This window comes from Phalangium opilio, unplaced genomic scaffold, assembly GCF_054372755.1.
Source record: "Phalangium opilio isolate 3A_F unplaced genomic scaffold, DU_Popi_V2 ptg000200l_1, whole genome shotgun sequence".
Classification (NCBI taxonomy): Eukaryota; Metazoa; Arthropoda; class Arachnida; order Opiliones; family Phalangiidae; genus Phalangium; species Phalangium opilio.
The window spans coordinates 1,369,540-1,391,653 of NW_028324213.1; the positions used below are offsets into that span (position 1 = coordinate 1,369,540).

The 22,114-nt window shown below is 38.5% G+C and overlaps 2 protein-coding genes and 6 non-coding genes across 8 annotated transcripts; all 8 read right to left on the bottom strand.

The window, feature by feature from the left end:
- Positions 1-65: 65 nt before the first annotated feature.
- Positions 66-2,069, bottom strand: LOC149622035 (uncharacterized). The gene is made up of 2 exons (XM_089853643.1): positions 1,041-2,069; positions 66-809 (listed from the first exon to the last, which is right to left on the bottom strand). The coding sequence occupies exons 1-2, from the start codon at positions 2,067-2,069 to the stop codon at positions 66-68; spliced, it is 1,773 nt and encodes a 590-aa protein (XP_089709769.1).
- A 10,538-nt stretch (positions 2,070-12,607) lies between these two features.
- Positions 12,608-13,905, bottom strand: LOC149622036 (uncharacterized). The gene is made up of 2 exons (XM_089853644.1): positions 13,816-13,905; positions 12,608-13,729 (listed from the first exon to the last, which is right to left on the bottom strand). Exons 1-2 carry the CDS (start codon positions 13,903-13,905, stop codon positions 12,608-12,610), a joined length of 1,212 nt encoding a protein of 403 aa, XP_089709770.1.
- A 6,982-nt stretch (positions 13,906-20,887) lies between these two features.
- Positions 20,888-20,960, bottom strand: TRNAV-CAC (transfer RNA valine (anticodon CAC)). The gene has a single exon. It is a non-coding gene; the product is annotated as a tRNA-Val (tRNA).
- Positions 20,961-21,025: 65 nt separating this feature from the next.
- On the bottom strand, positions 21,026-21,098 carry TRNAV-CAC (transfer RNA valine (anticodon CAC)). The gene has a single exon. It is a non-coding gene; the product is annotated as a tRNA-Val (tRNA).
- A 65-nt stretch (positions 21,099-21,163) lies between these two features.
- TRNAV-CAC (transfer RNA valine (anticodon CAC)) lies at positions 21,164-21,236 on the bottom strand. Its single transcript has one exon. It is a non-coding gene; the product is annotated as a tRNA-Val (tRNA).
- Positions 21,237-21,301: 65 nt separating this feature from the next.
- TRNAV-CAC (transfer RNA valine (anticodon CAC)) lies at positions 21,302-21,374 on the bottom strand. Its single transcript has one exon. It is a non-coding gene; the product is annotated as a tRNA-Val (tRNA).
- Positions 21,375-21,439: 65 nt separating this feature from the next.
- Positions 21,440-21,512, bottom strand: TRNAV-CAC (transfer RNA valine (anticodon CAC)). The gene has a single exon. It is a non-coding gene; the product is annotated as a tRNA-Val (tRNA).
- Positions 21,513-21,577: 65 nt separating this feature from the next.
- Positions 21,578-21,650, bottom strand: TRNAV-CAC (transfer RNA valine (anticodon CAC)). The gene has a single exon. It is a non-coding gene; the product is annotated as a tRNA-Val (tRNA).
- Positions 21,651-22,114: the final 464 nt, after the last annotated feature.

Below are 22,114 nucleotides of genomic sequence, written 5' to 3' on the forward strand. Positions count from 1 at the left end.
TTTTCCATCTGCAACAGCCGTCCCTTTGCGGTTTCTCTTGAATTTCCCAGAGGCACCCTTGGTTCTTACATCGGTATCTGAACCACGAATCGCCCAGTTTGATCTCGGTAATGAGTCTCTTGAAACGTCTCTTCGCACCGCCTCTCCTCTTGGGTCATAGCCATCCGTTTCGGTACTTGCTCGATGGTCCAAAACCGATTCAGCGTTTCTTCAAGGCCAATCGTTGCGTGATGGACTTGAATTCCGGGTTGAATGGAGTCGACTGGTCCTGATATCAAACAGCCCAGCCTCGAGTGAACAGCGTCGGGAAGTTTCGGATCTCCATTTCGTTTCCCATCGAGGAGTAGTTTGAAGAATATATCCGCTCCCAAGAGAATGTCAATTTCTCCGGGAATATTGAAGTTAGGATCGGCAAGTTGGAGCTGCTTCAGGTGATGCCAGCCTCGAATGTCAAAACTTCTGGTCGGAAGACGACACGTGACCTTCTTCAACACGTAGGCATCTACGCAAAATTTCTCCTCTTTCGTCGTATCAAAATGAGCCTTGAAGTGGACTTGCGTAAGCCCCCTTGTCATGCCGATCTGTGTTGAGCCCAGACCGATTACTTCGCTATCGACTTTCTCTCGGTTCAGACCTTGCCGTCCAATACAGGATTCAGATATGCATGAAACTGTTGACCCACTATCCAATAGGGCACGGAACTGCAAACATCCGCCTTGAGAGGTCTTGACTTGCAAGATTGCTGTTGCCAATAACGCGTCGGACCTTGAGTGATTCCATCCCTGGCAGTAAAAATTCTGGACTTGACTCTACGGTGGATTTGGAGTTGAGTTAGACGATTGAGTACTGCCGAGATTAGTGGTTTCGTCGGGATGAAGAAGCGAATGATGGTTTCTTCCGCAGGTCTTGCAACTTTTTCCCAGCTGACACTCTTGAGCTCTATGGTTAGTCCGCCGGCAGTTGAAATTTTTTCCCAGCTGACACTCTTGAGCTCTATGGTTAGTCCGCAGGCAGTTGAAACACAACTTCTTCTGTTTTACCAACGATCGTCGCTCGTCGGTTTTCATGGCGGTGAACTTGGGACACCGGAAATTGAAATGTGCTCCAGCACAGAATGAACATTCCCCATTGGTGGGAATAGTCCTTGGTCTGGTGTGAAGATTGACTGCCCTGTGTAGTGAGTCTTTCTTTTTCGTCCCGGAATCTGACGACGAGGCTGCCAGGGAACGTGCTCGTTGCTCAATGAAATCCAAAAGGTCTTGATACGCCGGAATTTCCGTAGTTTTTAGGCTCAACTCCCATTGTTCCCTGGATGCCGGGTCCAATTTCTGCGTCATCATGTAGACTAGAACCGAATCCCATTTGTCCGATATGTTTAGTGTGTCCAAGGCTCTTGTACATTCCATTCCGCCATCCACAACTGACCGCAAGGAGCTTGAATTGCTGGTTGACGCAGTTGGTAGCGTGGTAAATCGTTGCATGATAGCGAAGTAGAGTTCGCGTTTATTCTCGAACCGGTTTGTAACTGTGTCCCAGGCGATTCGGTAGTTGGCATCTGAAATCGTAAGTGACTTGATCAGCTTAGCGGCCTTTCTTGTCAAGCTGGACTTGAGATAAGTGAACTTCTGAGCTTCGGACAGATCCGTATTGTTATGAATTGCAGTAATGTACATATCTCGAAACGAAATCCAATCATGAACTTCGCCAGAGAATTGTGGTAGTTGACACTTTGGTAGCTTGACCTCCGTATGATGGCTTGAACTGAAAGGGCTGGGATTTAAGCTGGCTTTGATACCACGAAGATCGCACTTTGCCCCAGAGTAATCGTTAAACAGCTTGTTCCATACTGATTCATAATCCTCAAGGTTGTCGGGATCTAACGTTGTAATCTTCACATTGGCTTCTTCAATGTTCCCCCATGCTTTGTCTGCTTCTTCGATGAAAAATTCTGCTTGATGGATAGTGAGTGGGATCTTAGAATGACCCTGGACTTTCTTCGTGATCGTAGCCAAACCCAATTCTCCTTTCGTTCTCTCAGCTACAGCTTTCCCCAAGGCTGTCGCTGGCATCCTGCCAAATTGAACGACGACACCAAGTATATTCTAGGACTTGTCGCAACAGTAGATTTCCCACGGTGAACTAGTGTCCCACGGAAATAAAGCCTGATTCGAACAATCCGGCTCGACGGACCAAAAATGTTCGTGACTAGACGCCGCGGTGACCTACCATTCGTACTTTGATAAGGAGTAATTTAGTTATGAAATGAATGCGACCATATTTGAAAACACACTGATTAGTTTATTTCTTGACAACGCTTTAAATATAACATTAAAAATATATCGCCTAAAACTGTAACAATATACGGAGAGGTAAAGATAACAGTAAAAAACAATAGTGTAAGATCGTATTATGTTTTAGTTGGTTTCTCTTATCAGAGACTGAACAGGTTCCCAATTTTTTCCCTTATATGTTGCTTCAAACATTAAACTCTACTTTTATTAGCGAATAAACAATCTCTGCAGCATCTAACGCTTTCTCGCAGTTTTTTTTGGAAAACCTTCAGCTAAACCTATCAAAAAACTGGTTAAATGGCACGTTAGAGAGAATAATAATGCCGTAGTAAACCGGTGCATTGTTGATGCTTGCTGAACGCAGTCATTTCTCTTTTTGGACGCGAAAAACAAGAAAGTAGTTTTAATACGGAGCTTCTAATTTTATTTCCTTCCGATTTTAAATTCAAAATTTAGTAACAAATTATATAATTTTATGCAGAGCATATGTTATTTCTCTATTACGCGACACATAGTTTATATCTTACAATAAATAGTTTAAATCTTTTAAAACGTTTTCTTAACCATATAGATATTAAGCCTTGGCTAATGAGCACTGCTTACTTTGTCCGTTTCAATTCCGCGATTGCAGCTATCTGAAGAGAGCATGAATCATGCCGCGACATGCCCTCGTCGGATGAAGTGTAAAAACCTTGTGTTGCCAACCAAAGATATTTTCATAAACTGTGGTTAGTGTTTGACACGAAAAAATTCAATGTAATTTGGCGCTAACGTCAATTTATGAAAAAAAAAACATTTTTGTTTAGCACACCACATAAAGCTCGTTTGATGGTGGTATTAATGTTATAACAAACCAAAGTTTCTTTCATAAACCGTGGATATTGTCTCACACGAAGATTCAATGTAATTTGTCACTAACCACAATTTATGAAAGAAACTAAAACTTTGGTTTGTTATACCACGTTTTTACACTTCGTCTGAAGCGGGTATAATAAAAAAATGTCGTATTATACCACGTTTTTGTATAATGCCCTTTTCAGACGAGGATTAGAAACCTCGTACAATAAACCAGATTGTTTCATAAACCGTACTAATTGTTTTCCATGAAAAAGACTCAGTGTTATATGGCACTAACTATATATCATTTTATGAAACAAACTTTGGTTTATTCTACCGGGTTTCTAATCCCCGTCTGAATAATAAATGGTACTTGGTTTCAAAAACAGTTCTTACACTTCACACTAAAATTATAACTAGTAATTTGGCGCAAAAACCTAGGCTCCTTCCACACCAGAGTTCCCACGAAATCCCATTTCAAAATTCTTTATTTCCAAATTTTGTTTCAATATGGAGAGATATTTTACGGTGACCGGTGCAAATTCGACGGTCAACGTCAATTTTAACCAGGGCGGTGCCCCTTACACTGAATCGGGCCGTGGGCGTTGGCCCAGCGCAATGCGTGGGCGTGGGCCCAGCACAGGGCGTGAGCCCACCAGAGGGCGTGAGCCCATTAGAGGGCGAGGGCCCGGAAGGGTTGAGTCAGGCGCGGGGGCGCTCAAAATTGTGGCCGTAGTTGCGGCAGCGGAAGAAGACGCCGCTGCAATCACTGCCAACGCTACGGCCACTTAGCTCGAGATTGCTGGGGCCGACATGGTATAGTTCTTCATTCATTGCTAAACGATATAAATTTTCAAATGCCCGTATTCTAAAATTTTATTATTAATGAAACAGGCCCACGAAGCCAAAAAGCGCGCCCGCAAGTCGCGGCGCAGGGGGCGGAGGGGTCCCATATACCCCCGCCGATGCAGGCCGAGGGGGAGGGGATGGAGCTGGAGGGGTCCCAGATACCTCCGCCGATGCAGGCCGAGGGGGAGGGAATGGAGCTTAAGGGGGGCGAGGGCTCCCAGATGCCCCCACCAATGGACTCCGAGGGGGCGGAAGGGTCCCAGGTGGAGACGGAGAGTGAGGTGGCGGCGGGGTCGGAGGTGGCGCCCCTCCTTGAGGTGGTGGCCACTCTTCAAGGCCGACAGCGGGACGCCGCTGAAGATGAAAAAATCATCAGGCAATTGGAGGTGGAGCTTGATTGGTAACGTGTTTGATAATTTTGCTTTAGACTATACAAATATTTAATAATATATATTAATTTTTTAACTGCAGTGTGACAATCAACAAAGAATATTTTTTTTAATTATTCATTCTTTTTTAATTGTCATAATTTTCTTTAAATATCTCTTTTTTGTTATTAGAAGTTATGTAACAAACGTTTTTTTTCATTTAAAATATTTTTTATTATTTAATTTTCTTGTTTTAAATTATTTTACTTGATTATTGCAGAGCTGTGCTAATTAATTAGTTAGCTAATTGAATTTCTAATTAATTAGCAACATTTACTAATTGAAAATGGTAATTGAATTTTAATTACCTTGTGCTAATTGAGAAGTAATTCTAATTAATTAGTATGAATCGGAAAGGTAATTATCTAATTAAAATTTAATTAGATTTAGGATTAACTAATTAGCCAATTGGATTTTCAATTAATCTTTTACGCCAATTTGTTGTAAAAAATCGAGGAATTAACTCTGGATTCATCTATTTGAATATGAAAAAGCCTTATTATATCGATGAGGAAACCTTAGTGCTACTCTAAATATTTCAGCTCCTCAAATATGAGAGAATACTAGTACTAGTAGAAAATTTCGTAGTTCGCAACTGCCCCATTTCGAAATTTCGACTGTTTTACCTACTCGAATTTATAGCAGTGCGCATGTATTTACTACTCAGGAGTCCATTATAGGTACTGTGGCAAGAAAATGAAGAAATGAGAAAAATTTTAAAATGACGGAAGGCTTGAGGCTTGTCTCATTTTTCGAGAATAATTCTTGGCTTCCGTACCCGTTTTTCAATGGCATTAAAACATCACCAAAGTACTAAACCCATGAGCACTTCTAAACTTTTATGTTTACTTATGGTTTCTTTTTTACCTTAATTAGAAAATAGTAATTCTAATTAATTAGTTTGATAAATAAATGTCTAATTTCTAATTGAATTGAATTAGTTTCTATGTCTAATTGCTAATTTGCTAATTAATTAGTTCATAAATATTTCTCTAATTGCTAATTTACTAATTAATTAGTTCATAAATATTTCCCTAATTGCTAATTCTAATTCAATTAGTTGTCAGCTAATTAGCACAGCTCTGGATTATTGTCAATAAAAGAACTATTGCAAAACATAGAAATAATTAATTTATGGGTGAGGCTATTGCCACACAATGTCTGTCAATAGTCACCGTCCTATTTATTTACGTCATAGTTTTATTTACATGATAATTTATATTTCTACGCAATTATTTCTGGTATTTTTATTTTGAAAATGCGGAATGAATTAAATTTAAGGTGCTTTGTATCACAGGATGATAAGCCAGGAAGGTACTATGACATTGCGCTTTATTGGGTGTTTCACGTAATTTTAATCTGCTGGACAGTAAGTTAGGCTGTAAGAAATTCTAATAATAAATAAAGTCAAATGATCCAAACCCTACTAAAAATCTATTCAGTATTTAAGTTTATTCTGTTCTTACAATTAAAATTATTTCCAATTTACACCTTGTCATATTTGAAATAACTGGAACAGAAGTTTCGAGGCAGTAAGTGTTATTTGCCACAGATCATCAATTAGTATTGATCAAAATCTAGCGGAACAAGTGTTTTAAAGTAAAGTGTCGAGTAAATATAAAAATAATTACTTGAATGTACAGTTGATGAAGGAAAATATGTTAATGTATAATGAAGTCTTCTGAATTGAATTTGGTAAAAATCAATTATCAACTCTATTGCTGTTAACGTTGCAAAAGTGCAGTGTTCACTTAAACATGATCTGGAAAATATGTTAACGAATGATCTTGTCACCCACTATGGCTAGAATTTCAATATTCACAACAATTTAGGAGGATAAGCAGACGCCAACGTGAATATAGCAAAAAAGGAACACTGTGTATCACAATTCACAAAGCGGTTTAAGGTTGTAAATTCTGCGCAAATGTAAAAATGATCGTTGCCAAACTTACTGCCAACCACAGAGGCATAAGAGCCTATATATTTAAGATGGTTACCGCCACTAACTATCCTTGACTCAAAACGGGTAGTAGTGAAATTTTTTACTTCAAACTATGGATCTTGAAAGAACTTCAGTGCGAATAAACCGATAATACAGTGTTTATGTACGAATATGCTATCAACTGTTTGTTTGTACAATGAGAGCGTCTCATGAAACATACTATACGGAGCAAAAAATTGACCGAAGATGGTTAATAAAATAATGCCGTTTTAAATCTCCCACCATGGAACGACCTTCCATAGAGTATAAACACAAGCTTGGAGAAGATCGGTAGCAACTTGACCAGCTGAAATTTTCCATCGAGTAAGGAGGATGATGGGCCTGGACTACTGGAGGGGAAAACGTGTACAGGTGGTTGCGTAATCGAGTTGGCTATGGCTAAGTAGGCCCCAGCGAGTGCGACTGCTACAAATAAATTTTTTCACTCTCAATGTTTTGGTCTACATTTGAGCTGAACTGAACTGTATGTGAAGTTCGTCCGATCACGGCAGTGACGGCACGCGTGCTTTTAATTCAGACAAAGACATTCACTTCACTCGTGAAAGCTTATAGGTAAGCCTAATTACATTTTATTGAGTTTTGGGTTTTCTTATTTTCATCTGTGAAGTTTGCTGAGCATCGTTTCAGTTGGCTTAGGTTTGACGCTTTTCTAAAAGTGGACTAAGCTGTACATTGCAATTTCTTAGTGTCTTTTTAAAGGTAAGAAAATTTTTCTTGCTTCATTCTTTGTATTTGTGTTTGTGTTTATGTGTGAGAGACCTTTTTTCGTGGTCCAACAGAGAGACCTTTTTTCGTGGTCCAACAGAGAGACCTTTTTTCGTGGTCCAACAGAGAGACCTTTTTTCGTGGTCCAACAGAGAGACCTTTTTTCGTGGTTCAACAGACCGACCTTTTTTCGTGGTTCAACAAAGAGACCTTTTTTCGTGGTTCAACAAAGAGACCTTTTTTCGTGGTTCAACAAAGAGACCTTTTTTCGTGGTAGAACAGACCTTTTTCGTGGTCCAACAGAGAGACCTTTTTTCGTGGTTCAACAGAGAGACCTTTTTTCGTGGTTCAACAAAGAGACCTTTTTTCGTGGTTCAACAAAGAAACCTTTTTTCGTGGTTCAACAGAGAGGGAGTCCTTTCTTGCTTTAAAAGATGCCTTTCTGGCTCTGAAAGAGAACTAAAATGGTTTCGCTGCTACGTGCTAAGAAACAAAAAAATCACTTAAAATATTTAAAGCGAATTGCGTTGAAAGACCAAGCTCAGGCTAGGGTGAATAAGATTTTGGAAAACTCTGTATCAAACCGAGTTAGGTGTAAAAGGGGTAATATCCTATTGGATAGAATCCCGTTGGATCGAATTCAAATTTCTAAAATTGTAGCCAAATTTAAAACAATTTATAGCCCAAAGAGCGATTTTCTACTGAATGGGAATATTTAAATGGGAGAGCTTTCGACAGAATTGGATGGGTTTACACATATAAAATCATAGCGTTTTCCTTGAGTTGCCGGGCTCCAGTAGCGCAATGGATAAAGTGATTTGGATGATCGAAGAAGTTAAGCAGCATCGAGCGCCGTCAGTACTTGGGAGGGAGATCTCTTAATGGTAAGGCTAGATTACGTTAGGTATGGTTAGGTTAGGGTTAGACAATTTCCAAAAATGGAAGTTATTTTCTGAAATTTATTAAAGAATGTTATTGGTGAACACATATTATTTGCTGCAGTATCAAGAAGTTTAATAAGAAAATCAATTTTATTTTTAGGTTAGGTTAGGTTTGGTCAGGTTAGGTTATTTTAGGTTAGGTTAGGTTAGGTTAGGTTAGGTTAGTTTAGGTTTGGTTAGGTTAGGTTAGGTTAGGTTAGGTTAGGTTAGGTTAGGTTAGGTTTGGTTAGGTCAGGTTAGGTTAGGTTTGGTTAGGTTTGGTTAGGTTAGGTTAGGTTTGGTTTGGTTAGGTTAGGTTTGGTTAGGTTAGGTTTGGTTTGGTTTGGTTTGGTTAGGTTAGGTTTGGTTTGGTTTGGTTTGGTTAGGTTAGGTTTGGTTAGGTTTGGTTAGGTTAGGTTTTGTTAGGTTAGGTTAGGTTTGGTTTGGTTAGGTTTGGTTAGGTTAGGTTTGGTTAGGTTTGGTTAGGTTTGGTTAGGTTAGGTTAGGTTAGGTTAGGTTTGGTTTGGTTAGGTTTGGTTAGGTTAGGTTTGGTTTGGTTAGGTTTGGTTAGGTTTGGTTAGGTTTGGTTAGGTTAGGTTAGGTTTGGTTAGGTTAGTTTAGGTTAGGTTAGGTTAGGTTAGGTTAGGTTAGTAATATTTTATAATTCATTTAACAATGTTACGCCTTTTCCAAAATATTGACGTTTAGCTTCATTGACTTCTCAAATAATATGCCTTTTCCAAAACATTACTTCTATGTTAGGTTAGGTTTGGTTAAATTAGGTTAGTAATAATTTATAAATCATTTAACAATGTTACGCCTTTTCCAAAATATTGAAATTTAGCTTCATTGACTTCTCCAAAAATATGCCTTTTCCAAAACATTACTGTTGTATTAGGTTACGTTTGGTTTAGTATTTTCTGCAATAACAAGAAGTTTAATAGGAAAATCAATAGAAAAATAGGATTGAAAGGAAAATTCATGATTGGAAAACCGCCCAAATTGCGGTATTCGGTCTAATGGGATTCGGTCGAACGAGACATTCGATCCAATGGGATTCGACCCAATGGTAGACAATCGTAAAAGGTACTATTTAAAAAAACAGCTCTCTCAGAGTAAAAAATCGAGTGTGGACGTAATCGTAAGTCTTTATTGACAAGTTCAACAAAAAAAGGTTTTGCAGGCCCCCAAAATAGGTGGCACTTCGCGACATTCTACAGGGCCGGTAGGCCCTTGTAGATATGACTTGATACTCTTTTGTAACGTTAAAGCAAAACTCACATGCTTTTACCAATTTTCCTATGGAGATTAACATGGGGTTTTTCGCGATATTTAACCACCTCTAACTGAAAAACTAGAAGTTACTTTTCGGAATACTCTTAATTTAACAATTAAGTATTCAGGGTGTGCCTTTGCAAGTGTCATCAAAAACAATTTAGTCTAAGTATGTTAATTTTAGTTAATTACGGAAGTATGGCTCTTGAGTTAAACGTCAGGTTAACCTGTTAGCGCGCTGATACCCATTTCTTCAATTTTCAACCAGATTGAGAACAAGGGAGGGCCTAGCTTTGTTCATGATAACAAGTTAAGTTGAACCATAGAGCATAGCCCACTCGATCCGCGCTCCCGGACGCTGCGCTGCTCGTGTATAGCTAAAGCGCGAGCAGCTTGCGTCGTGACGCGCGTGATCGAGTGGGCTATGCATAGAGCCTGTATCTTATGAAGATACAGCCTCCATGGTTGAACTTGTTTTGGAACTACACTCTGAGTCGACGCTTTTTAGTATTTTACCGCCTTAAAATGTTTATTTCATTTTATAAATTTTCTGTAACACCCTTTGCTATTAGGTCGAAATTTTGTTGAAAAAAGCAATCCAGTTATAAAACTAAAGGTAATTGATTTCATTATATTATTTGATATTGGTTTTTGGAAGACCAAGGCTTAGATTTCGTACGTAGTTTTTCTCGACTCTCGTAGTCGTTAGACGGCGGGAACCCCCAGCTTCAGAGCCTCCAGCGTCTAGTTTGGCTTAGGCTTTCATTTCTAGAACTGAAGGTTCACAGTTTAGGTTATTGTTAAAAATAGTGATGCTTGTTGATCTTTAGGATAGCGAAGCGAAGATATGTTTTAGAAAAAGAACTGCTACTTGAAGAACTTATCTTTAATTTATTTGAAAATATTTCAAAATTTCAGAAGCTCCGCAGCCGTTGCTATAACTGTTTTATAATAATATTCAGGATAGTGTTGCGCCGATACCTTTACTTGACTAAACTGATATGTTATTGGAATTGGTTTAAACTGGTATTGGCCCATCGCTACCGATATTTGGCTAAACCAATATATTGGTATTAGTTTAAATTTAACTAACAGATTAAAGTTGAAACTACACTTATCTTTCACCCAGACTCCGTTTTCCTATTTAATACTTACAATTTTTTAAATTATCACTAGAAAGCATTTTTCCCAATATTCAAAAGGCGCAAAATTTAAAAGTTTGCGGTAATGAATGTTTTGCTAGGATCAAACACTCCACTAAGCTTTGCGTTTAAGGAGAATTTCTTGTTCAACTTACGTAATAAACTAAATTAACTCTAGTAAGAGAGCTTAATAACTATAATTAACGTGAAATTAATCCAAAATAATAGTTTTTTGGTGACCTGTGACAACAATGACGGAAAAATCGTCATGAAATTTAAACACCCGCTAAAACATTTTCAAATCTCATGCCAGGATACAATTCAATTTAATATTTTATTGCAACTCGTATTAAAGTAAATCAACACTACAAAAAAACCGTTAAATTAAACTTTACGAAGTATAGTTAGGGTAAAATTAACTTTGGAAAAGGTGTAATATTATATTGGAACTAAATAAATGTAAACATCAATATTTTTTGAAAAAGGTTTTAATATTGTTTCGGAAGTAAATAAAGATAAAAGACTCCATTTTCCTACTTCATACCTACAATTATTTAAATTTTCACGAGAAAGCATTTTCACCAATATTCAAAAGGCGCAAAATTTAAGTTTGTGGTAATGAATGTTCTGCTAGGATCACGTACTGTCAAACTGAAAGACAATAGCGAATGTCAGCGGCAACACCAATTAACAATTCCAAATCAAAAATGGTTACATATTAGCAGCAACTTTCTACGTTATTTTCACTCACAACTCAACCAATTTGTAACCCTGCAATGAATGAAAGTCAAGGACCTAATTAGACTATCATTCGCTCTGCTGACTAGGAAGCCTCTAGTTTTTTTAGATTATTTTTATATTGTATTTTTACCTTCTTATTTTCACTATGATGGGAGATTATGACAGAGCAGTAGGGGGATTTTGTATAATCTAGGAAACGTTTACCTTTGGTGATAGGTTTTACTTAGCTTTGTTTACTTATTGCTTACTATATCAGAATCAGAAGCAGAGGAGCGAGCGCCCGCGCTTGTGTTGGTCTAATGATTATATGAAAAGGAAAATTGTTGAGAAATGATAATTTCCCTTCTACAAAATTTAAATTTCACTTGCAATTCAGTTAATTAAATCAGAAGGAAAAATTTACTTCAAATAATTACACTATTCATTATCCAGCAGAAATCTAGTTAAGATATATGTTTATTAATTTTTACCGTGAGAAGTCGCTTGAAACCGGACAAACTTGTTAAACCGCCAGTTTTAAAACCATAATGTGGTTTCTTCTAAATTCTAATTCAAGAAAAGCAATAAAAATATATCGGTTCTGTTCGTGACTAGACGCCGCGGTGACCTACCATTCGTACTTTGATAAGGAGTAATTTAGTTATGAAATGAATGCGACCATATTTGAAAACACACTGATTAGTTTATTTCTTGACAACGCTTTAAATATAACATTAAAAAATATATCGCCTAAAACTGTAACAATATACGGAGAGGTAAAGATAACAGTTAAAAACAATAGTGTAAGATCGTATTATGTTTTAGTTGGTTTCTCTTATCAGCGACTTAACATTCTCCGGCTTTGATATCCCATATCAATTATGAACGTCGGTAGTATCTTCACTCGAGTTTCCTTGGTCCAAAGGGAGTAGGCAAAGCTTCACAATGGGTCGCTGTATTTCGCCCTTGCTTGTTCGCAGGGTCACGACTCTGGTTAGTTGGTCGAGTCCTGGATGGATTTGTACAACTCTAGCTAACGGCCAGGTAGTGGGAGAAGCAACGTCAGACTTGATCAGGACGATGTCGCCGACTACAATATTTCTTTGTGGAGTCATCCATTTGGGACGTTGTTGCAATCGTGTCACGTATTCTCGTAGCCAACGTTTATGGATGTCTTGTTTCAATTTTTTTAGTAACTACCATCGACCAAGACTTGAGATAGGCAGGTGCAGAAGGTTTGGGTCCGGAATTGATTGGAGCGAATCACCTATCAAGAAATGCCCAGGGGTGAGTGCTCGGAGATCTTTTGGGTCAGACGAGAGTGGTGTCAGCGGCCGAGAGTTAAGACATCCCTCAATCTGAGTTGTAATGGTTGTGAATTCTTCGAACTTTAGGCGAGTCTGACCCACTACTCTGAGCAAATGATGTTTCATGGACTTCACGCCTGCCTCCCATATGCCTCCAAAATGCGGTGCTTGCGGTACCTCGTGCATGTAACACATTTCCGAATTTGATGTCGAATGTCATCTCTAGCTCGAATAATCCAGTATTTCATTGAAATTATGCTCTGTACTAGTTGGGCTCCCGTATGTAGATGCTGTATGTGTGCTTCTTGTATCACCATTTCAGTGAATCGGTGGTGTCTTGGAAGTAGAATTGGATGCTTCATATCGTGTCCGAAATCTCCTTGATTTAAACGTCCTCCAACACGTAGTAGCCCATTTGTATCCAATGCTGGTCGTAGACTTAACAGCTTGCTTTTATGCGACAGGGACCTTCCTTCTTGTAAGTCTTCGATGTCTTTGGCAAATGAATATGACTGTACCGTCTTGACCCAAACCACCGTCGCCGCCTCTAATTCCGCAGTTGTGAGTGGACCAGTAATCCGAGTGGAAGCTGCTGAATGTTGATTAACTTGAATTTCATGCTTGATGGCGCAGTTGTTGAAGAATCGATAGATCCATGCCGTAATACGGCGAAGTCGCAGTAGCGTTGAGTATCTCGTGAGCATGGCCATGTTGACTACATGGGTTCTTGCGACGACAATGGTAACCCTTTCTTCAATTTTGGCCGTGTTTATTGAGTCAGTATCCATGGCTTGGACAGATGAGTTAAGATTCAATGTAAGGTCCGACAACCATGATGGTCCACGCCACCAAAGCGGATGATTGCTTAATTCATGTTCCGCAATTCCTCGGGACGCGACGTCGGCGGGATTCTCGGTCCCCAGTACATGACTCCAATTCGATCCGGGAATGACTTCTTGTATTCGAGACACACGATTTGCCACGAACATCTTCCAACGCCGTGGACATGAGGCAAGCCAGCAAAGTACTATCGTAGAATCCGTCCAAGCGTGGACCCGGTCGAACGAGACTTTCAACGATTCCTTGACAGTTTCCATAAGGTCCGAGAGTAACAGTGCCCCACTGAGTTCCAGTCGTGGTATGTAGCAACTTTCGTTTTCGAGGTAAGTAGCGATATCTTCACGTTTCCAAAGGTGTCTATCGATCGTAGATAGACGACACCCGCATACGCTTTCTCTGACGCATCTGAGAACCTATGTAGCTCGAGCTCGGTAATCTTCTCGGAATAATGTGTCCATCGATCCAGTCTTACGTTTTGAATTAATTAAGCGAAGGATACTTGGAAGTCCTGCCACTGCTTCCGAATGGAAACCGACGGTTGTTCATCCCAAGCAATCTTCTCTTTCCAAACATCTTGCATTAGAATCATCGCTTGGACGACCACAGGATCGTATATTTTAGCAATCTCGGATAGCAGCGTCCTTTTCGTGAGTATTAGCGGAATGGCAGTTACTCGGATTTTGAATAGGAATTGATCCCGTTTCCATGAAAAAGACTCAGTGTTATATGGCACTAACTATATATCATTTTATGAAACAAACTTTGGTTTATTCTACCGGGTTTCTAATCCCCGTCTGAATAATAAATGGTACTTGGTTTCAAAAACAGTTCTTACACTTCACACTAAAATTATAACTAGTAATTTGGCGCAAAAACCTAGGCTCCTTCCACACCAGAGTTCCCACGAAATCCCATTTCAAAATTCTTTATTTCCAAATTTTGTTTCAATATGGAGAGATATTTTACGGTGACCGGTGCAAATTCGACGGTCAACGTCAATTTTAACCAGGGCGGTGCCCCTTACACTGAATCGGGCCGTGGGCGTTGGCCCAGCGCAATGCGTGGGCGTGGGCCCAGCACAGGGCGTGAGCCCACCAGAGGGCGTGAGCCCATTAGAGGGCGAGGGCCCGGAAGGGTTGAGTCAGGCGCGGGGGCGCTCAAAATTGTGGCCGTAGTTGCGGCAGCGGAAGAAGACGCCGCTGCAATCACTGCCAACGCTACGGCCACTTAGCTCGAGATTGCTGGGGCCGACATGGTATAGTTCTTCATTCATTGCTAAACGATATAAATTTTCAAATGCCCGTATTCTAAAATTTTATTATTAATGAAACAGGCCCACGAAGCCAAAAAGCGCGCCCGCAAGTCGCGGCGCAGGGGGCGGAGGGGTCCCATATACCCCCGCCGATGCAGGCCGAGGGGGAGGGGATGGAGCTGGAGGGGTCCCAGATACCTCCGCCGATGCAGGCCGAGGGGGAGGGGATGGAGCTTAAGGGGGGCGAGGGCTCCCAGATGCCCCCACCAATGGACTCCGAGGGGGCGGAAGGGTCCCAGGTGGAGACGGAGAGTGAGGTGGCGGCGGGGTCGGAGGTGGCGCCCCTCCTTGAGGTGGTGGCCACTCTTCAAGGCCGACAGCGGGTTGCCGCTGAAGATGAAAAAATCATCAGGCAATTGGAGGTGGAGCTTTAGACTATACAAATATTTAATAATATATATTAATTTTTTAACTGCAGTGTGACAATCAACAAAGAATATTTTTTTTAATTATTCATTCTTTTTTAATTGTCATAATTTTCTTTAAATATCTCTTTTTTGTTATTAGAAGTTATGTAACAAACGTTTTTTTTCATTTAAAATATTTTTATTATTTAATTTTTTTGTTTTAAATTATTTTACTTGATTATTGTCAATAAAAGAACTATTGCAAAACATAGAAATAATTAATTTATGGGTGAGGCTATTGCCACACAATGTCTGTCAATAGTCACCGTCCTATTTATTTACGTCATAGTTTTATTTACATGATAATTTATATTTCTACGCAATTATTTCTGGTATTTTTATTTTGAAAATGCGGAATGAATTAAATTTAAGGTGCTTTGTATCACAGGATGATAAGCCAGGAAGGTACTATGACATTGCGCTTTATTGGGTGTTTCACGTAATTTTCATCTGCTGGACAGTAAGTTAGGCTGTAAGAAATTCTAATAATAAATAAAGTCAAATGATCCAAACCCTACTAAAAATCTATTCAGTATTTAAGTTTATTCTGTTCTTACAATTAAAATTATTTCCAATTTACACCTTGTCATATTTGAAATAACTGGAACAGAAGTTTCGAGGCAGTAAGTGTTATTTGCCACAGATCATCAATTAGTATTGATCAAAATCTAGCGGAACAAGTGTTTTAAAGTAAAGTGTCGAGTAAATATAAAAATAATTACTTGAATGTACAGTTGATGAAGGAAAATATGTTAATGTATAATGAAGTCTTCTGAATTGAATTTGGTAAAAATCAATTATCAACCCTATTGCTGTTAACGTTGCAAAAGTGCAGTGTTCACTTAAACATGATCTGGAAAATATGTTAACGAATGATCTTGTCACCCACTATGGCTAGAATTTCAATATTCACAACAATTTAGGAGGATAAGCAGACGCCAACGTGAATATAGCAAAAAAGGAACACTGTGTATCACAATTCACAAAGCGGTTTAAGGTTGTAAATTTCGCGCAAATGTAAAAATGATCGTTGCCAAACTTACTGCCAACCACAGAGGCATAAGAGCCTATATATTTAAGATGGTTACCGCCACTAACTATCCTTGACTCAAAACGGGTAGTAGTGAAATTTTTTACTTCAAACTATGGATCTTGAAAGAACTTCAGTGCGAATAAACCGATAATACAGTGTTTATGTACGAATATGCTATCAACTGTTTGTTTGTACAATGAGAGCGTCTCATGAAACATACTATACGGAGCAAAAAATTGACCGAAGATGGTTAATAAAATAATGCCGTTTTAAATCTCCCACCATGGAACGACCTTCCATAGAGTATAAACACAAGCTTGGAGAAGATCGGTAGCAACTTGACCAGCTGAAATTTTCCATCGAGTAAGGAGGATGATGGGCCTGGACTACTGGAGGGGAAAACGTGTACAGGTGGTTGCGTAATCGAGTTGGCTATGGCTAAGTAGGCCCCAGCGAGTGCGACTGCTACAAATAAATTTTTTCACTCTCAATGTTTTGGTCTACATTTGAGCTGAACTGAACTGTATGTGAAGTTCGTCCGATCACGGCAGTGACGGCACGCGTGCTTTTAATTCAGACAAAGACATTCACTTCACTCGTGAAAGCTTATAGGTAAGCCTAATTACATTTTATTGAGTTTTGGGTTTTCTTATTTTCAGCTGTGAAGTTTGCTGAGCATCGTTTCAGTTGGCTTAGGTTTGACGCTTTTCTAAAAGTGGACTAAGCTGTACATTGCAATTTCTTAGTGTCTTTTTAAAGGTAAGAAAATTTTTCTTGCTTCATTCTTTGTATTTGTGTTTGTGTTTATGTGTGAGAGACCTTTTTTCGTGGTCCAACAGAGAGACCTTTTTTCGTGGTCCAACAGAGAGACCTTTTTTCGTGGTCCAACAGAGAGACCTTTTTTCGTGGTCCAACAGAGAGACCTTTTTTCGTGGTTCAACAGACCGACCTTTTTTCGTGGTTCAACAAAGAGACCTTTTTTCGTGGTAGAACAGACCTTTTTCGTGGTCCAACAGAGAGACCTTTTTTCGTGGTTCAACAAAGAAACCTTTTTTCGTGGTTCAACAGAGAGGGAGTCCTTTCTGGCTTTAAAAGATGCCTTTCTGGCTCTGAAAGAGAACTAAAATGGTTTCGCTGCTACGTGCTAAGAAACAAAAAAATCACTTAAAATATTTAAAGCGAATTGCGTTGAAAGACCAAGCTCAGGCTAGGGTTAATAAGATTTTGGAAAACTCTGTATCAAACCGAGTTAGGTGTAAAAGGTACTATTTAAAAAAAACAGCTCTCTCAGAGTAAAAAATCGAGTGTGAACGTAATCGTAAGTCTTTATTGACAAGTTCAACAAAAAAAGGTTTTGCAGGCCCCCAAAATAGGTGGCACTTCGCGACAAAGAAAAGGTGGTGCGAATCCTGCCAACTATTATGTTAAAAAATCTCCTTCAACAAAGGAATTTTTAAAACAAAAAATAAAAAGATGATTGCCGAAAGTTTCAAGAGGTTTTTGATCACGCGACTTACGGAACGTTTGCTGTCAAAAAAACTTCTGCTAATTCATGTACAAGTTGGGAAAGCCAAAATATTACCTCTCCGAGTGGAGATGACTATCACTACCCCTTAAACAACCTAAATATATGCATCTATCGCTTTTTTTAATTCTTTGCAAGTGCAGGAATTCAATTTTAAAATAGTCAATTGTTCAAGCCTATTCAATATTTCTCAATTGCTGTGGAAACTCTAGTCTCTCGCTATACCTCAACCGTATTCTTAGTCTACCAGTACGATTTGTAACATTTGTCCATATCAAAGCTGAATCATACCTCGCCACACAAAAAGCAAATGTCCCCAAAACATGGAAGCCACAACCCAGTTACACATAAGCTAGGCTCCCACTTAACCAAAATAATTATTAAACAGTTAAACACTCACAAAGATTGGCAAAATCAATCTCCTTCAGTAATACGTAGCGCTTAAATATATTATTTTCCGAACAAAATTAATCGAGCAAATTTAACGTTTAACTTCTTCCTTTTAAATTCTATCAACTGTTTAAAAAAAGTTTTTTTTCGCAAATAGGCGCTATCATATCAACCGCAATTCCGTCATATTTAAAAAATATACATTGCCAACACTTTTTTAGACACAATAGTGGAAGTTTTAGCCTCATTTAAAACATGTAAAACATTATCTCATCTACAAATAGCTTACACATGTCTTTTTTACCAATACCTAGCCGTTTGGATTTTTCTAAAGCAATCTAAGCACCAAAATATTTTTTGATACAAAATAAATGTTCTATATTCCTCATTTTTGAAAATATAATTTTAAGCGTTTATAATGATTACTCTCTACACCTACACTAATCTTACACAAACAAGGAGTATAAATCCACTAGTGGAAGCGGTGTTTTTATTGAAAATATATATTTTTAAGCGTTTACCATGATTATGCTCTACAGCTACACTAATCTTACACAAACAAGGAGTACTATAAACCCACTACTGGAAGCGGTATTTTTATTCAAACGTAAAACAATTTCGCTTAAGTTTATCATCTCTAGGCATCATTAAAAATGTCTCTATCACTCCTAGGTAACTGTATGCACAGGATTTTACGACATTGTAACTCAAATTCATCTGATTATGTTTTAACAAGGTTAAATCTAACTGGGAGTAAGATGAAAGGAGTAGCTGCTTAACTGTCTTAGAAAATATGAAATTTTGTCTTAACAGTTCGCTAAATCATAAGTTTATAACGAAAAAACGCGGAAGGGGAAAACGAGCAGACAACAGCGATTTTTGGGGGTAGAAGGTTAAGAGCGCCATCTGCCGTCCGTGCTAAAGTTGAACTTCCTCTCGAAACGCAATGAGAAAGTGGATAAAATAATGCCATCAGCTATTTAACTGCGTCGATATATTTAACGACTTGACCCATGACATGCGCTTAACACTGGCTTTTATGAATCCTATTTATTGTTGGATGCTAGGAAACTTGGTAGACGTAACAGTCTGTACTAGTACCCAAGCATCCTTCAATAAACGCCTGGCAACATTGTGGTACGCATGGTACAACTAAAAAATAGGATGTGTATTTATTTTTCGACTCACTCCAAGCCTTTAAGCCCTCATTACAGAGGATTTGAAACATAATCGTAATTCCTAGTGTCTCGAATCTCTACGTTCCTGTCCATTATGAACAGTGCTGAGAGAATGATACATCAGAAAGAGCCATTCAAATCGAATTGCCGAAAATATTATCCATATTTTCATTTCATATAACAGAGAAAACAAATTATTATGGTTCTGAGAGGAGCTTCCCATTTCGTTGTTGTTCTCAAAAATATATCGCAATGCACGGGCCTCAATAGATATAGGAGGCAATGAAGGAAATATATCACAATGCGTGGGCCTTGATGGATACAGGACGCAATGTAGGAAATATAACGCAATGCACGGGCCTATATAGATATAAGAGGCAATGTAGGAAATATAACGCAATGCACGGGCCTTGATAGATATAGGAGGCAATGATTTAACGACTTCGGTACTTGGGTTTATCTTTAATATTTAAATAAATATAATTATTTTTAATTATTTTAATGGCCAGTAAATAACTTTAAAAATAGTTAAATCGTTTAAAATAAAGTTGTTCCTAATATCTTTCGAAACTTTGCTAATATTGACGTTTAAAGTGAAGGGTACCCTTCTTGCCCGCTTTTTTCAAATTTTGGGATATATATACGATTCGTTTCCATCATAATAATAGATAAAAACGCATTCGCGTGAACCTTTGGTGGAAGCCCTGCCATTGGGAGGCTAGACGTTTCTCGTAACCCTAGCCGATCGCCGCGTGTATCTTGAAACCAATAATAGATTATATAAAAACGTCTTGGTTTGGACCAAGGCCGAAAAAACAAACGATATGTGTGAGGTTTATCAATTGACTGAAGTTTCAGATATTGAAATTTTTTTCTAGTTATTTTTATCCACTCAATCCTTAATCAATATTTAATTCAATCAACTGATTTTACTGTTAATCGATCTAGTCCCTCTAAATTAATTGGAAAAATTACATATCTACGCTTTTTCAAGAAAAATTACATTTTCCGAAAACATTTTATCATGAAATTAATTGTTCTTGAAAAAGCGTAGATATGTAATTTTTTCAATTAATTTAGAGGGACTAGATCGATTAACAGTAAAATCAGTTGATTGAATTAAATATTGATTAAGGATTGAGTGGATAAAAATAACTAGAAAAAAATTTCAATATCTGAAACTTCAGTCAATTGATAAACCTCACACATATCGTTTGTTTTTTCGGCCTTGGTCCAAACCAAGACGTTTTTATATAATATCTGTCACTTCAGTCTTAATGTAATTAAATTTTGAATAATTATGATTGCTTTACCGTCATACATTAGCACTCTAAAATATAATGGTGCATTCAAACACCATATATGCTGTTTTTTCCAGTGCCAAAAAAGACATCATTTAGGGTGTACTTTAACCCCATTTCTATGATCAATTCACGCCATTTACTATATATTATTTGGAAGTATTAAGGAAATATTAGGCATTTAAGCACCATTTACAGTGGCTTTTAGCATCTTTTTTTGACAATCTGTTGAACTTCTAATATTACTTAGTTTAATGGTTTTAAAAGTAGGGAAAAAGTATGCCACCTATGTCACATTATCAAACCAAGTGAAGTGAAATAATTGTTAAATATTTATTATAACCACTACACCACAGACACGAGGTAAGTCTAAGTTTTCCAAGAGATCTAACCAATTATTATGTCCAATCACGATGGTTAAAACATGTATCTACCTGGGCTCGAACCTGGGACTTTCCGTGTGTGAAGCGGACGTGATAACCACTACACCATAGATACGTTGTAATACTGAGTTTTCCAAGAGATCTAGCTAATTCAAGCGCCCAATCACGATGGTCAAAACATGTATCTACCAGGGCTTGAACCTGGGACCTTCCGCGTGTGAAGCGGACGTGATAACCACTGCACCATAGATACGTGGTAGCACTGAGTTTTCCAAGAGATCTAGCTAATTCTTATGTCCAATCACGATGGTCAATACATGTATCTACCAGGCCTCGAACCTGGGACCTTCCGCGTGTGAAGCGGACGTGATAACCACCACACTACAGATACGTAATAACACTGAGTTTGCCAAGAGATCTAGCTAATTCTTATGTCCAATCACGATGGTCAATACATGTATCTACCAGGGCTCGAACCTGGGACCTTCCGCGTGTGAAGCGGACGTGATAACCACCACACTACAGATACGTAATAACACTGAGTTTGCCAAGAGATCTAGCTAATTCTTATGTCCAATCACGATGGTCAATACATGTATCTACCAGGGCTCGAACTTGGGACCTTCCGCGTGTGAAGCGGACGTGATAACCACCACACTACAGATACGTAATAACACTGAGTTTGCCAAGAGATCTAGCTAATTCTTATGTCCAATCACGATGGTCAATACATGTATCTACCAGGGCTCGAACCTGGGACCTTCCGCGTGTGAAGCGGACGTGATAACCACCACACTACAGATACGTAATAATACCGAGTTTTCCAAGAGATTTAGCTAATTATAATGTCCAATCACGATGGTGGTCAAAGCCGTACTTCTGTAATTAAATAAAATTAACCTACTTAGACTTAATTGTTTTGATCAAACTGGCTGATAGCACACCCTGAATACTTAATTGTTAATTTAAGATAATTCCGAAAAGTATCTTCGCTGTAGTTTTTAAGTTATCGGTGGGGAAAAATCACGAAAAACCCATGTTAATCTCCATAGGAAATTCACAAAAGCGGGTGAATATTACTTTAACGTTACAAAACGGTATCAAGTCATATCTACAAGGGCCTACCGGCCCTGTAGAATAAAAACGCATTCGCGTGAACCGATGGTGGAAGCCCTGACATTGGGAGGCTAGACGTTTCTCGTAACCCTAGCCGCTTGCCGCGTACATCTTAAGCCTAACGACGATGATGGAATAGAAGCCAATGTTACA